The 17,327-nt window shown below is 47.8% G+C and overlaps 1 protein-coding gene across 1 annotated transcript in view; it reads left to right on the forward strand.

The window, feature by feature from the left end:
- Window positions 1-17,327, forward strand: part of LOC148144987 (uncharacterized) — a 518,924-nt gene that overhangs the window by 427,277 nt on the left and 74,320 nt on the right. Inside the window, exons 6-7 of the mRNA XM_087975452.1 lie at window positions 12,258-12,754; window positions 16,754-16,782. Of these exons, the coding sequence (XP_087831578.1) occupies window positions 12,258-12,754; window positions 16,754-16,782 (526 nt within the window). The remainder of the gene's footprint in view (window positions 1-12,257; window positions 12,755-16,753; window positions 16,783-17,327) is intronic.

Below are 17,327 nucleotides of genomic sequence, written 5' to 3' on the forward strand. Positions count from 1 at the left end.
TTGTCTGGATTGAACTCCATCTGCCATTTCTCTTCCCAACTCTCCGATCTATATTCTGCTGTATCGTCTGACAGTCCCCTTCACTATCTGATATTCCATCAATCTGAATGCCCATCTGCAAACTTGCTAATGAGGCACCCGATACCTTCACCTTTCAACCTCCTGTGCTCCAGTGAAAAAAGTCCCAGCCTACCCACCAATAGGTGTGAATTCTGTCTGGATCCCAATGTCGAGTCAGCCTGACATTTTTGATAGAAAAGCTCTGCATTTAAATTACGTTCTTGAGAAAGTTACTGAAAACAGGTTCTGAGATTAACATACCAAAGAACAGAACCCCATTCTAAAAGATGGAAGATTTAATTTAAATTGTTTAATGTATCACAGCTCCATGAACTGGACTCTGTTGGTTATAAATAGTCTAATGATCTTATTCTCCACAACCACCTGAAGCAGCAGCAGCAGCACTTTAGAGCGCCAGAGATCCGGGTTCAATTCCCACCTCGGGCAACTGTCAGTTTGGAGTTTGCACATTCTCCCAGTGTCTGCGTGGGTTTCCTCCCACAGTCCAAAGATGTGCAGGTTCGGTGAAGTGGCCATGCTAATTTGCCTGTAGTGTTAGGTGAGGGGGTAAATGTTGGGGAATGGGTCTGGGTGGGTTGCTCTTCGAAGGGTCGGTTTCGACTGAAGGGCCTGTTTCCACACTAAGTAATAAAATCTAAAATAAATCTAATCACTCCGAAAGCTAGGGCTTGCAAACAAATCACGTTATGGCAGCAGCGGGACGTGTGGATTATATTCACTAAAAACAGTTAAGCAGTTAGATAACATGTTTGAGTGGGAAGTGTGTATAACATAATCGCACAACTCCTATACTCAATGCTATGAACAATTAAGGAAAGCAAACCAAACGTTGCCTTCAATACTCTGTCCACTTGAGACTCCAGCATTCCAAGGTCTCTTTATTCTGCAACACTCCCCTTAACTGTGTCAGTCCTGCCTGGATTGCTTGACCAAAATGCAAACCTCTGATTTCTCTAAATTAAACTCCAACTGACACTCCTCGGCTCATCAACGGATCCCATAAATTCTAATTTATAGTGAACTCTTTCCTCTCTTATTCCTTGGAAGCTGAAAATCTCCATCCCACAATCAGTCCCTCCATTTTCACTATTTGGACTGAAGGGGCTGTTTCTGTGCTGCATGGCTCAGTAACTCGGCCCTGTACTAGTCTTAAAACCATTTTCTTGCCTTCCCCATAAACATTCACATAAAAATCAGAAGAACTCAGCCTTGAATATATTCAATGACCCCCTAACTGCAGGAAGACATCCCCACTTCTGAACTTAATTCCTCTTGCTAATACACCTAATAATTGTGCTTTGCCAATTGTGGTCTTCTCTACATCGGGGAAACCGAGCGTAAACTTGGGGAACGGTTTGCTGAGCATCACAGCAGGGGTCCGCAGAGGCTGAGCGGACTTCCCAGTCTCCACCCATTTTAATGCCCCTTCCCACTCCCCTTCTGACATGACTATCTTTGGCTTCCTCCATTGCCACAACAAACCAAACCACAAATTGGAGGAACAAAACCTCATCTTCTGTCTGAGCAGTCAACAGCCCGGAGGACTCAACATTGAGTTCTCCAATTTCAAATAATCTCCCATCGCACCCCCTTCCACTCTTCCCTGCCAACTAGATTCCTTCCTCCCATTCACCAACCAGGTCGTACCAGGTTATGGGGATAAGGCAGGAACAGGATACTGATTGAGGATGATTAGCCATTATCACAATGAATGGTGGTGCTGGCTCGAAGGGCAGAATAGCCGACTCCTGCACCTATTGTCTATTGTACCTTCTACCTGTCTCCACCTTTCCCCACTTCAGTACCCTGCCCCCAGCACACCCTTGTTCCACAGCTCTCCCTCGACCCACCCCCCCAGACCTGAACAAGGGTACACCAGATCCCTCGACTTCTCCACCTCCTGTTACTGCCTGGCTTGCTGCGTTCTTTCAGTCTCCTGTCTGTCTATTTTGCCAATTGAGAACAAAGGCGTGGACTAACTTTTCCAGAGTCTGTCCCCTCGCTGGATTCACTCTCATTCCTTTCAGTTGCTCCAAGTCAACAACTGAACCTCAGAATGAAATACAAATGGAAGTGGGGGTGAGAAAAGAGAGTGGGTACTCTCAGATGTTGGACAGAGGAAAGAAGTTGCAATCTGAGGTGAAGCTCAAACTTCATTCAGAGAGAGGAGGAGCAGGAGCTTCAGAACCTCGTGGTCCAACTTCCACATTCACCAATAGGGAAGCTCCGAATGGCAGGAGGACAATTCTCCCTCCGGTGCTCCTTATTTGTCCATCAAACGTAGGTCTCGCCCCTTTTCTGCCGACAGCGAGGAACACGCCCAATATTTTGGTGACACCAGCAAACGTGTGCCCTGCTTGTTGACACTGAGGAGTGTACACAATATACACTGTAGCAATGCTGGTGTCATTGACAGATTTTAAGTGTCCAAATTCCTATGGGAGAACAAAAAGGGTACAGCCATAATTTTTTTTCCATGTGGCTCAATATTTGATTGCTTTTGCATTTGTCTGGCTGCTCAATGTTTAAGTCTTTTCCTCAGTGTTGGGGTGGGATTCACAACTAGAGGGCATAGGCTTAGAGTGAGACCACAAAGGTCCGTGGGGTGCATCGTTTCCATGCATAGGGTGGTGCATCTATGGAATGAGCTGCCAGAGGTAGTAGTGGAAGCCAGTATATTTACAGCATTTGAAAGGTATCTGGCTGGGTATATGAATAGAAAGGGTTTAGAGGGATATGAGTCAAGTGCTGGCAAAGGGGACTAGATTAATTTAGGATATCGGGTTGGCATGGACAGGTTGGACCGAATGGGTCTGTTTCCGTGCTGTACATCTCTATGACTCTAAATAATAAAAAGTCTACTTTTCCAAATAACAAACTATATCCATGTTAACAAGGCTTAGTGCACCACATGCTTTACTAACCATTCTCAACAGGTCCTGCAAAGGGCAAACGGCACAAGGATTAAACACACAGTGAGGGGTAAACGGCACAAGGATTAAACACAGTGAGGGGCAAACGGCACAAGGATTAAACACAGAGTGAGGGGCAAATGGCACAAGGATTAAACACACAGTGAGGGGCAAACGGCACAAGGATTAAACACACAGTGAGGGGCAAACGGCACAAGGATTAAACACAGAGTGAGGGGCAAACGGCACAAGGATTAAACACAGAGTGAGGGGCAAACGGCACAAGGATTAAACACAGTGAGGGGGAAACGGCACAAGGATTAAACACAGTGAGGGGGAAACGGCACAAGGATTAAACACAGTGAGGGGGAAACAGCACAAGGATTAAACACAGTGAGGGGGAAACAGCACAAGGATTAAACACACATTGAGGGGGAAACAGCACAAGGATTAAACAGTGAGGGGCAAACGGCACAAGGATTAAACACAGAGTGAGGGGCAAACAGCACAAGGATTAAACACAGTGAGGGGGAAACAGCACAAGGATTAAAACACACAGTGAGGGGGAAACAGCACAAGGATTAAACACACACTGAGGGGGTAAACAGCACAAGGATTAAACACACAGTGAGGGGGAAACAGCACAAGGATTAAACACACACTGAGGGGGTAAACAGCACAAGGATTAAACACACAGTGAGGGGGAAACAGCACAAGGATTAAACACACACTGAGGGGGAAACAGCACAAGCGCCAGTAAAAGCCGATGGAAAGTGAGTGTAAAATGTCACTATGACAGGACAGGCCCCACATTCCTTCCCCTCCGTCCCCCCCACAACCTGCCTCACCTTTCACGTCCCGGGCCCAGTACCTTCCAGGTGGCCCCATAGTTGACACAGGGGCCGCCCCACGACCAGTAGAACTCCACCACCCCGGCGGCCGACGAGTTCCCAAGCAGGCCCTTAACCCCATCCGCCTCCAGAATGCTCACCGGCTCCTGGCTGCTGTACAGCCGGCCGGTGTGGCCGTGACACAGCAGCTGCGCCAGGAAGGCGGCGGCGGCCAGTGACGGGTGTCTGCCCCGGGCCGCGCGGCGCCATTTTCCTAACGGCCGCCCTCCCGCCGCTTCCTCGCTCGAGCGACTTCTCCTCCCAACCGCCTTCGGCCCCGCGTGACGTCTGCACGGGGGATGGGCGGGGCCGGGCCGGGGGATGGGCGGGGCCGGGCCGGGGGATGGGCGGGGCCGGGCCGGGGGAGGGCGGGGCCGGGCCGGGGGATGGGCGGGGCGGGGCCGGGCCGGGGGATGGGCGGGGCGGGGCCGGGCCGGGGGATGGGCGTGGCCTGGGGAGCCTCACCGTCACCAAGCAACAGCCACCTCGCGCTACAACTGCTCATTCACAAAAACAAACTCTCCTGTCTCGCTCTGCAGCTGCAGGGGGGACACTGCCACGTTTCCAGGAGCCCTGTCTACATTGGGAAAGCTCACGGCTCAATTTAAACAGATATTCCCACATCTAACGGAACGGCGTCATATCGAAAGGGGGCAATCTGCATTTTAAAGGAACGTGGACATTTTAACGGGTATTTCTGCAAATAAAGAGGTTTAAATGGACGAGATTATATTTCAAAGGGATGTGGGCACATTCAAAGGGATTTCTTCACATGTAAAGTGATGCAGTTATATCTAAATGAACCTACATTTCGAAGAGATGTTGCTCTATTTATAAGTAGAGACAATAGGTGTGAATTCTGTCTGTGTCCCAATGTTGAGTCAGACTGACATTTTTCTTAGAAAAGCTCTGCATTTAAATTACATTCTTGAGAAGGTAATTTATAGATTCGGGTGTAGGTTAGGGAGGATTGGCCGTGCTAAGTTACCCATAGTGACCAAGGATGTACAGGTTAGGGTGGAAATATGGAGTAAGGGATTGTATATTGCTGGGATACTGTTCAGAGGGCCAGAGTGAAATAGATGGGCTGAATGGCCTGCTTCCACATTGTCAGAATTCTATGACCCTCTGCACAAAGCAGCATTTTATCTATATCTATCCTGTCAAGCCCCTTTCAGAATTCTACTGGTTTCAATAAAGGTATGCAGCACAGAAACAGACCCTTCGGTCCAATTCGTCCATGCCGACCAGGATTCCAAACTAAACCAGTCCCACTTGCCTACATTTGGCCCATATCCCTCTCAACCTTTCTATTCATATACCCATCCGAATGCTGTTTCAATGTTGTCACTGTACCTGCATCTACTACATCCTCAGCAAGGTCATTCCACATGCAAATCACCCTCTTACAAAATGTTGCCCCTCCGGTTCCTTTTAAATCTCTCTCCTCACATTAAAAAAATGCCCCCCTAGTTTTGAGCTCCCCGACGCTAAGCAAGAGCCCTTTGCTATTCAGCTTACCTCCACTCCTCATGATTTTATCAATCTCAACGAGGTCACCCCCCACCCCCCAACCTCCTGTGCTCCAGTGAATAAAGACCCAGCCTCTCTTATAACTCCAGTCCGTACAACATCCTGGTAAATCTTTATTAAACCCTCTCTAATAGTATTCTTCCTATTACAGGGCCACCAGAACTGTACTCAGTACTGTGAAAGTGGCCTCACCAACATCCTGTACAACCTCAACATGATGTCCCAACCAGGTCTACACCTGAATCTGAGGGGCACATGTATCCTTGGGGGCAGGTTTGCTAGTGCTTTGGGGGGGGGTTTAAACTAACTCTGCAGGGGCATGGGAACCGAGACTGTAGCTTTAGGGTGCAGGACCTGGAGTGTAGGGAGGTTAGGAACATGACATCAATCTCAAAGGAGGGTGCCTGTAAACAGGAAAGTGGCTTGAAGTGTGTATACTTCAATGCAAGAAGTATACGAAATAAGGTAGGTGAACTTGCAGCGTGGATTGGTACCTGGGATTTCGATGTTGTGGCTATTATGGAGACATGGGTAGAACAGGGACAGGATTGGCTGTTGCAGATTCCAGGGTTTAAATGTTTTAGTAGGGTCAGAGGTGGGGGTAAAAGAGGGGGAGGTGTGGCATTGCTTGTCAAAGATAGTATTACAGCAGTGGAAAGGACGATGGATGAAGACTCTCCATCTGAGGTAGTTTGGGCTGAGGTTAGGAATAGGAAAGGTGAGGTCACCCTGTTAGGAGTTTTCTACAGGCCTCCTAATAGTCCTAGAGATGTAGAAGAAAGGATTGCGAGGATGATTCAGGAGAAGAGTGAAAGTAATTGGGTGGTTGTTATGGGGGACTTTAACTTTCCAGATATTGACTGGGAAAGCTATAGCTCGAGTTCATTAGATGGGTCAGTGTTTGTCCAATGTGTGCAGGAGGGTTTCCTGACACAATATGTAGACAGGCCAACAAGAGGTGAGGCCATACTGGATTTGGTTCTGGGTAACGAACCAGGCCAGGTGTTAGAATTGGAGGTAGGTGAGCACTTTGGGGACAGTGACCACAATTCGGTGACTTTTACTCTCGTGATGGAGAGGGATAAGTGTGCACTGCAGGGCAAGAGTTATAGCTGGGGGCAGGGAAATTATGATGCGATGAGGCACGACCTAGGATGAGTGGCTTGGAAAAGTAGGCTTCAAGGCATGGGCACAATTGATATGTGGAGCTTGTTCAAGGAGCAACTATTGAGTGTCCTTGATACGTATGTACCAGTCAGGCAGGGAGGAAAGGGTCGTATGAGGGAGCCGTGGTTTAATAAGGAATTGGAATCCCTTGTTAAATGGAAGAGGGTGGCCTATGTAAAGATGAGGTGTGAAGATTCAATTGGGGCGATTGAGAGTTATAAGGAAGCCAGGAAGGATCTAAAGAGAGAGCTAAGAGCAGCAAGGAGGGGACATGAAAAATCCTTAGTTGGTAGGATTAGGGAAAACCCGAAGGCTTTCTATAGGTATGTCAGGAATAAAAGAATGACTCGGGTAGGAATAAAGGTAAAAACAATAACTGCAGATGCTGGAAACCAGATTCTGGGATTAGTGGTGCTGGAAGAGCACAGCAATTCAGGCAGCATCTAAGGAGCTTCGAAATCGACGTTTCGGGCAAAAGCCCTTCATCAGGAATAAAGGCAGAGAGCCTGAAGCGTGGAGAGATAAGCTAGAGGAGGGTGGTGGTGGGGATAGAGTACAATAGGTGAGTGGGGGAGGAGATGAAGGTGATAGGTCAGGGAGGAGAGGGTGGAGTGGATAGGTGGAAAAGGAGCTAGGGGTGATTGTGGAGGTGGTTCAGGTGCAACCCGTCCTGCTTGTACAGGTCCCACCTTCCCCAAAATGCAGTCCAATTGTCCAAATACCTGAAGCCCTCCCTCCTACACCATCCTTGCAGCCACGTGTTCAACTGCACTCTCTCCCTTCCTTGCCTCACTGTCACGTGGCACCGGCAACAACCCAGAGATGACGACTCTGTCTGTCCTAGCTTTTAGCTTCCAGCCTAACTCCCAGAGCTCTTGAATGACCTCCCCACCTCTCTTCCTACCTATGTTGTTGGTGCCAACGTGCACCACGACTTCTGGCTGCACACCCTCCCCCTTAAGGATTCTGAAGACAAGGTCCGAGACGTCTCGGACCCTGGCACCCGGGAGGCAACAAACCATCCGAGAGTCTCGCCCATGCCCACAGAACCGCCTGTCCGTCCCTCTAACTAGAGAGTCTCCTATAACTAGCGCTCTCCTCCTCTCCCCCTTTCCCTTCTGAGTCTCAGAGCCAGACCTCACGCCACAGACCCGGTCACTGCAGCTTACCCCTGCTAGGATGTCCCCCCCACCAGTATCCAAAGTGGTACACCTATTGTTTAGGGGAATGACTACAGGGGATCCCTGCACTGCCTGCTTCCTCCCCTTCCCACCTCTAACTGTTACCCAGCTACCTCTGTTCTCTGGAGGTTGGTGAAAGGGAGAAGTGGAAATGAGGGGCACGGGGCTGAGAAGGGAGTCGGGGGATGGAAAAGGAGGTTATTTGAAATTGGAGAACTTGATGTTGAGTCCTACAGGCTGTAGGCTGCCCGGGCGGAAGATGGGGTGTTGTTCCCCCAATTTGCGGTTTGGTTCGTTGTGGCAATAGAGGAAGCCTCGGATGTTCTTGTCAGAAAGGGAGTGGGAAGGGGAATTAAAATGAGTGGTGACTGGGAGGTCTGGTCAGCCTCTGCGGACCCGGCTGTGATGCTCGCCAAACCGTTCCCCAAGTTTACGCTCGGTCTCCCCGAAGTAGCGAAGACCACAATTTGCAAACACGTGGCAAATGTAGTACCACAATGTGAAGTTATAGCTTTTGCTATGGAAAAAAAAGCAGAAAGACAGTGTATTATTTAAATGGTATTACTTTGGGATGTGGAGAAAGAGAGAACTGCAGATGCTGGAGATCAGAGGCAAAGTGTGGTGCTAGAAAAAGGCAGTAGGTCAGGCAGCATCAGAGGACCATGAGAGTAGACATTTTGGTCCCGGGCACTTCATCAGGAATGATGTGTGGATGGACAAAGGGTCTGATTCTGTGCTGTATGACTCTAATCATCTTCAGAGAGAGCAGAAGTGTGATTGTGAAGGCTGGAGTTTCAGAGGAGCTTTCAAAGATGTTTGCCCTTATTGGGAGCAGAAGAAGTTACAATGAAATCTTGCGTTTGTGAGACAGCAACTGAGTGAGTGAGTAAATCCGAGGTTTTGGTGCAAAGTGGGAATTCATTGCACTGTGGGGATGAAGCTCTACTTATTGAGTCATTTCTACTGGTGAATGAAACCAGGCTCAAGATTAGGAGGAGTAAATTTCGGACAGAGATGAGGAGAAGCTGCTTTTCCTGGACAGTAGTGAATCTATAGAATTCTCTGCCCAATGAAGCAGTAGAGGCAGCTTCATTAAGTATATTCAATACACAGTTGGATGGGCTTTTGCAATGGTAGGGGAATTAAGGGTAGTTGGGACAATGCAAGGAGGGGGATCTCAGATGATGAATAGATTAGCCATGATCTTAATGAATGGCAGAGCAAGTTGGACGGGCCAAATGGCCTTCTCCTGCTTCTATTGCTATGTAACTGTGTAACCCTGCATTTCCCATGGCTAACCCACCTAACCTGCACATCCGTCAGCATTATAGGCAATTTAGCATGGCCAATCCAAACCAAGGCCGGTGAGCAGTGAGGTGATGTGGGAAATGAACATTAGAGAAAGAGACAGGGAGAGTAAATGTACCAGCAATCAAAACTGGATTCTAAAGATCACAAAAACTGAAATGATACATGGTGAGTCTGAATGTGTGCCGCATTGTAACAAAAGGGAATGAATTGACTGCACACATTGAAGTGAATAATTATGGTCTGAGACTCCTTACAAAGACATGGCTTTAGGATGGCAAGGATTAGATTCTGTATATTGAGGGTGTTGTCTAATGGGAAGCTTGGTAAAGGTAGAGGGTTGGCACTGCTAATCAAAGCACTGATCACAGGGTAGTCTGATGTCAGCTCGGGTTTCAGGGCCTGGTTTCTCTGCCCTCTGTTGATCTCCCTGTTCCCAAGGAGTATGATGTCGGTCTGTGCTCAGCTCTGCTGGATTTCTGCTGAAGCTTTGTCCCCTTTTTCACCTTCTGGAACAATAAAGCATTCAGTCAATCAAGCCCCAACCCACAGTCTCCCAGCCTGTCATCCAGGCACAGTGTAATCACAGCAGGGGATCTCACAAGAAAAATGGAACCAAATTAGAAATGACTAGGTGCTCGTGTTTAATGTTTGTTCATGAGAAAGTAAACCACAAATGGGGCTCTCCCAGGATTCTTATACTATCCTACTTGAGGAATTCTCTCTCCCTTACATCTAACTATGAGAACCCAGCTATGATTTACAACAATATTTACACCAACTGAAGTAAGGCACCTGTTCTCAAATAGATAGAGAGATAAACAGGATGGGAATAGACATTTTCTCTCTCATGTGCACACACACAAACACACACACACACACACACACACACACACACACACACACACACACACACACACATGAATGCACATTTGCAGAGCTGAGCTCAAATGTCACTTTTTGTTATAAAACTTTAAGTTCGCTTGATAAGGTGCTTTCCAGGAAGTTCTGGGATTTGCATATTAATGATACCTGCAACCCATTTGAAAAGATGAAAGACTTCACAATCCAGGTTTGTTCAATGTATCATTTCAGTGGCAGGACACTGTCATGTTTTTCTATAAATTCTGTGTCTTATTATTTTATTCTCCACAATCACCTGATGAAGGAACAGTGTTCCAAAAGCTAGTGCTTCTAAATAAACCTGTTGGACTATAACGTGGTGTTGTGATTTTTATCTTTGTCCAGGTTAGGGGGGAAATTGCTATGCTAAATTACCCATAGTGCCCAGGGATGTGCAGGTTAGGTGTGATAGTCAGGGAGTAGAGCAACAGGTGCAGGGGAATGGGTGTGGGTGGGTTACCCTTCGGAGGGTCGGTGTGGACTCGTCGGGCCGAGTGGCCTGCTTCCACACTGTGGGGATTCTGTGAAGGGAAGGAATTCCTGCAAACTGTGCAGGGCAGTGCGGGCCTAGCCAGCTGGCTGGCCGCGCCCCACCCCTTCCTCTCGCCCCTTTTCCCATTCCCTACCCCACCCCTGACCCATTGAAGGCATCACAACGTGAAGTGGCCCTGTCAGTTTGCATGAAACTCCCTCCCTCTCGGCAATTCTTCGTCCTGGGACGGTGTGGGGGGAATCTGTTCACTTGTGGCAACTGGAGTGAATCCAAGGAGGCAGCAGACTCTGCAAACTCAGGTATGTGTCTTAATTACCCGGGCGAGGAGGGACAGAAGGATGGGGTGGAGCTGTTTTCCCCATCGCGCCTGAGTCTGAGACTTTTATAAAATCATGAGGGGTATGGATAGGGTAAATAGACAAGGTCTTTCTCTTGGGATGGGAAAGTCCCGAACTGGAGGGTCATAGGTTCAGGGTGAGGGCAGTGGGGAAATGTAAAAGAGACCTCAATGGCAACCTTTTCATGAAGAGGGTGGTGCTTTTAAGGAATGAGCTGCCAGAGGAAATTGTGGGGGCTGCTAGAATTCCAACAGTTAAAAGGCATCTGGATGGGTGTATGAATACAAAGGGTTCAGTGGATCGGGGCCAAGTGATGGTAAATGCGACCAGATTAATTTAGGATATCTGGTCAGCTCGGGCAGGTTGGGCCAAAGGGTCTGTTTCTGCGCTGTGTGACTCTAATTGTCTTCAGTGGAAGCAGAAGTGTGGTTGTGAAGGCTGGACTTTCGGAGCATGTTTTGCCCTGACTGGGAGCAGAAGAGTTTGACTGAAGTGTGTTGGTGTTAATGCCTTGAGGTCTAATTTTGCTCCCACCTTCCCGGGTCGATAACTATTTTGTGTCTGGTCCTTCAAAAAGAGGCTGCATTGCAGGTTCACCCTGAATTGACACTTTTTATTTGCTTCCCAAAATCAGACCTGCTCACTCTCAGCAGGATCCCAGTGTTGTGAAAGATATTAACTTTCAGGTGGAGGTATCCAAAATTCAGAGAGATGTCAGTCTTGATGTTTTTGCTTTTTCTGTCCCTGTAAGATCCTGAATCAGCATCTTCAGGGGAATTAGTTAGAGCGGAGTGAGAACAGAGGGGGAGAGAGAGTGGGATGGTACTTTCAATTTTGTGGAACAACAAAAGAATATTCCACAGAAAGTAGAATTGCTTGTTCTGAATTTCTACCCTGCACTGATAGTGATGGCTTTTGTAATCTCTTTTTGCAGAGTATTTGAAAATCTGAAGACTGAAGTTTCAAAATCAACAGATGAAGGGCCAATGCACGAAACCTTGACCCTCCTGCTCCTCGGATGCTGCCTGACCTGCTGTGATTTTCCAATGCCACACATTTTTTGACTGACTCTCCAGCGTCTGCAGTCCTCACTTTGACGTCAATGTCTGACAGTCACTCAGTCCATTCGGACCGCAACAATTTTCAACTATGATTCTGTGAGAAGGAGCAAAGTGTTTTGGTTCCTGTTTGGGTACGTTTTCAGCGTCAGTGGGACTGGATGAGAGACCCTACTGTTGCAGCGCACTGAGTATGGAGCATGTAACCGCTTTACGGCCTGGAAAGAGGAATTGATGGCAGGGAGGGGCTGTATGCATGTTTTTGTGTAAACTGAAGCGTTGGCCATGGAGAAACCTGAGGAATCCCACCTTTTGGAGAAACGATGGAAGTGTGATGACTGCGGGAAAAGCTTCTGTTTCCCATCTTCCCTGGACTCTCATCAACGCAGCCACACAGGGGAGAGGCCGTTCCCCTGCCCCAAGTGCGGGAAGGCCTTCAGCAATTCATCCAACCTGCGGAGGCATCAGCAGGTCCACACGGGGGAGAGGCCGTTCCCCTGCCCCAAGTGCAGGAAGGCCTTCAGCAATTCCTCCGCCCTGCTGACCCACCAACGGGTTCACACAGGTGAAAGGCCCTTCGGCTGCCCCAAGTGTGGGAAGGCCTTCAGCAATTCCTCCGCCCTGCTGACCCACCAACGGGTTCACACAGGTGAAAGGCCCTTCAGCTGCCCCGAGTGTGGGAAGGCCTTCAGCAATTCCTCCGCCCTGCTGACCCACCAACGGGTTCACACGGGGGAGAGGCCCTTCAGCTGCCCAGAATGCGGGAAGTGCTTTACCCAGGTCTCCACCCTGCTGACCCACCAGCGTGTCCACACGGGGGAGAGGCCGTTCACCTGCTGTCAATGCAAGAAGGCTTACACCTGCTCCTCCGCCCTGCGGAGGCACCACCTGTAGGGGAATTGAAACAGTGATGGCCAAGTTGCATCCTTTACCCGGTCTGGCCTACACGTGACTTCAGGTCCACAGCAGTGTGGTTGACTCTACACTGCCCCGCCCCTCCTTGCTCGGCAAATGAGAGGGGAGAAACTTACTAGGAGTCAGAGTATGGATTGAAATTGCTGAGTGAGGCAACACTTCCTCTGGGTTACAGCTGTACCAAGGATCCAGTTACAAAGGGACGACTGGGTGCTAACCAATAGTAAAGAATGTGAGGTGGGGGACTGGGGGAAGTGTATGTACTTTGACTTTGAGCTGTTTAAAAAGCAACTACTTTTTCTCTGCCTTTTTGCAGGGGGACCTGAAGCTGTAACAAAGTTGGGTTGCAATAAAGGTTACCTGAACTTACCGCCGGGCTCAGACTCTCATTGAAAGCTTTGAGCTCCAAGAGGTTTTGTTTTAAAGCTGATCAGTTCTTTCAGCCTCCTGCACTAAGCTTCCAATGTTGTCTATCAGATGGAGCAGTGAATGAGGAGCCAGTATCATTAGAAATTGTAAGTTTTTCAGGAGTGCAGAGTGCATCATTTCATCAGCATTGTAACGTTTACTGGCAGCATCGGGAGGTGTGGGCTGGGTTCAGTGGAAACGATGTGGAGGAGCCAGTGGTGGACTGGCCTGGATGAAGTTAAAAATCGCACATCACCAGGTTATAGTCCAACAGGTTTATTTGGAAGCACTAGCTTTCGGAGCGCTGCTCCTTCACCGGGTCGCTGTGGAGCCAGATCAAAAGACACAGAATTGATAGCAAAAGCTCACAGTGTCATGCAACTGATAGGATATACTGAACAAACCTAGATTGCTGTTCAGTCTCCCATCTTTGAGAATGGATTGCAGGTTTTGGTTCATTAATCTGTAAATCCCAGAACAAATTTTCAGTTACGTTCTTGAGATGACTTAAGGTTTTATTTTTAAAAAGGCTGACAGCTCAGACAATGCATTAAAGGTGTGAGGTTCGAGTCTGTCATACCCGAATCTTGGATCAGACTGGTTCTATTTCCAAAGTAGGAATTTATAAAATATTACACGGATTGACTGCCTGCAGTTTCTGCACTTTTTGAGCAAAGTAGAATGTATCTGCAAATAATTCTGCCAATTCAAATTCACTTCATGGAGTTATTTGTGTGTGTGTGTGTATGTGAGTTTGTGTGCATGCTTGGTTAAGAGTGTTGGGGGGTGTATGTTTGTGTGTATATATATGAGAGAGGTATGAATAAAAGTAAGGGGTTGCATTTTGTTGAAACAAGGAAGGGCGGACCTATACAGGTGATGGTAGGGCCTTGAGCCTTGTTGGAGAACAGAGACATGGGAGGATTCGGGTGCATAGCTGCATCACTGGGAGACAGGGTGGTTAAGAAGGTGTTTAGCACACTTGCCTTCATTCTTCACCCCATTGGGTATAGGGGTTGGGACACCATGTTGAGGTTGTACAGGATGTTGGTGAGGCCACTTTTAGAGTACTGAGTACAGTTCTGGTGGCCCTGTAGTAGGAAGAATACTATTAGAGAGGGTTCGGTAACGATTTACCAGGACATTGCCAGGACTGGAGGGTTTGAGTTATAAGGAGAGACTGGGACACTTTTCACTGAAGTGCAGGAGGTTGAGTGGTAATGTCATTGAGATTTATAAAACCATGAGGAGTGGAGGTAAGGTGAATAGCAAAGGGCTCTGCCTTAGTGTAGAGGTGCTCAAAACCAGGAGGCATATTTTTTAAAGTGAGGGGAGAGAGATTTAAAAGGAGCCTGAGGGACAACGTTTTGGTACAGGGTGGTTTGCATATGGAATGAACTTGCTGAGGATGTGGTAGATGCGGGGACAGTTACAATATTTAAGCGACATTCAGATGGGTACATGAATAGAAAGGTTTAGAGGGATACGGGCCAAATATAAGTAAGTGGGACTAGTTATTTTGGGAATCCTGGTCGGCATGGACGAGTTGGACAGAAGGGTCTGTTTCTGTGCTGTCTACCTCTCTGAACCAGAAGTGATCTTATTGAAACCAGTAGAATTCTGAAAGGGGCTTGACAGGATAGATGCAGATAAAATTCTCCTTTGTGGGCAGGGTCATACAACCCAACAATGTGGAAGCAGGCCATTCAGCACATCTATTACACACTGGCCCTCTGAAGAGCATCCCACCCATACCTAACCCCTTTCTCCATATTTCCCATGGCTAATCTATCCTAACTTGCACATCCCAGGGCACTATGGGTCATTTAGCACTGCCAATCTTCCCTAACCTACACCCTAAAATACAGAGGAGGAAGTATTGGATGTCTTGAAACATAAAGGTGGATAAATCCCCAGGACCTGATCTGCTGTAGCCTAGAACTCCGTGGGAAGCTAGAGAAGTGATTGCTGGGCCTGTTGCTGAGATATTATTGTCAATAGTCACAGGTGAGGTGCCGGAAGACTGGAGCTTGGCTCACATGGTTTTACTGTTTAAGAAGGGTGGTAGACCAGTAAGCCTGATGTCATTGGTGGGCAAGTTGTTGGAGGGAGTCCTGAGGGACAGGATGTACATGTATTTGGAAAGGCAAGGACTGATTAGGGATAGTCAACATGACTGTGTGCGTGGGAAATCATGTCTCACAAATTTGATTGAGTTTTTCTGAAGAAGTAACAAAGAGGATAGATGAGGGCAGAGCAGTAGATGTGATCTATATGGACTTCAGTAAGGCATTCAACAAGGTTCCCCATGGGAGACTGATTAGCAAGATTAGATCTCACGGAATACAGGTAGAACTAGTCATTTGGTTACAGAATGGGCTCAAAGGTAGAAGACAGAGGGTGGCAGTGGAGGGTTATTTTTCAGACTGAGGCCTGTGACCAGTGGAGTGCCGCAAGGATCGGTGCTGGGCCCTCTACGTTTTGTCATTTACATAAATGATTTGGATGCGAGCATAAGAGGTACAGTTAGTAAATTTGCAGATGCCACCAAAATTGGAGGTGTAGTGGACAGCGAGGAGGGTTACCTCAGATTACAACAGGGTCTGGACCCGATGGGCTGAGAAGTGATAGATGAAGTTTAATTCAGATAAATGCGAAGTGCTGCATTTTGGAAACCTGAACAGGACTTATTTACTTAATAGTAAGGTCCTAGGGAGTGTTGCTGAACAAAGAGACCTTGGAGTGCAGGTTCATAGCTCCTTGAAAGTGGAGTCCCAGGTAGATAGGATAGTGAGGAAGGCATTTGGTATGCTTTTCTTTATTGGTCAGAGTATTGAGTACAGAAGTTGGGAGGTCATGTTGCGGCTGTACAGGACATTGGTTAGGCCACTGTTGGAATATTGCGTGCAATTCTGGTCTCCTTCCTATCAGAAAGATATTGTGAAACTTGAAAGGGTTCAGAAAAGATTTACAAGGATGTTGCCAGGGTTGGAGGATCTGAGCTACAGGGAGAGACTGAACAGGCTGGGGCTGTTTTCCCTGGAGCATCGGAGGCTGAGGGGTGACCTTATAGTGGTTTACAAAATTATGAGGGGCATGGATAGTATAAATAGACCAAGTCTTTTCCCTGGGGTCGAGGAGTCCAGAACTCGAGGGCATAGGTTTAGGGTGAGAGAGGCAAGATATAAAAGAGACCCACGGGGCAACATTTTCATGCAGAGGGTGGTATGTGTATGAAAAGAGCTGCCAGAGAATGTGGTGGAGGCTGGTACAATTGCAACATTTAAGAGGCATTTGGATGGGTATATGAATAGGAAGGGTTTGGAAGGATATGGGCCAGGTGCTGGCAGGTGGGACTAGATTGGATTGGGATATCTGGGTCAGCATGGATGGGTTGGACCAAAGGGTATGTTTCCATGCTGTACATCTCTATGACTCTAAAAGCAAGTTGTAGACAAGTAAAAAGGCTGACCAGGCAAGGAGGTGGTTCACAACCTCACGGCATCCCTCTTAAACCATGCATCCTATTTGTTTACAAATTAAACATGCTTCAGCTCTTTTCTTAGCTGCTTTCTGGAAATCTGGGTGACACCAGGTTTGTAATACAGTATTAACCATTCCCTCCTTGCCCACGTGTGTACAATAATGCACATAATCAATTGAAAAAGGCAGCAGCAAAGAAAGAACACAAAGTAGTCCATCAGGGGTCACCCACATTTCGGTTTGCGTATCGAGGGAGTACCCTATTTGAGGCCATAGTTTGTGCTGCTCAGCAGGGGGCCTCCCCTGTGATTTCAGTCCCATACCCAGGCCTGGAATTCCTATCCCCATATTGTCTCTATCCGGGTTTTGCTGGGCACCCAATGGGACCAGAAGTTTGGGGTGTCAGGCTGCCTGCTTGGCAGCAGCATCCATCTGCTCATTCCTTTGGAGACTGTATCCATTGCCTCAGCATGAGCTGAACATCTTGAGAGCTGTCAGATTGATTGGACAAAACAGCATTAGTATTCGTCTGCCCCGTGGGGGTTACAAATCCTCTATGTTCCCACAAGTCTCTGTAATCATGGGTCACACCAAAAGCACAGTGAGAGTTGAAGATCTCAACCCCCAGGAGGGGTCTCTCAGTTCTGAGATTGGTCA

This window comes from Chiloscyllium plagiosum, unplaced genomic scaffold, assembly GCF_037043375.1.
Source record: "Chiloscyllium plagiosum isolate Xiang-an unplaced genomic scaffold, Cpla_swu_hap1 HiC_scaffold_27, whole genome shotgun sequence".
NCBI classification, from domain to species: domain Eukaryota; kingdom Metazoa; phylum Chordata; class Chondrichthyes; order Orectolobiformes; family Hemiscylliidae; genus Chiloscyllium; species Chiloscyllium plagiosum.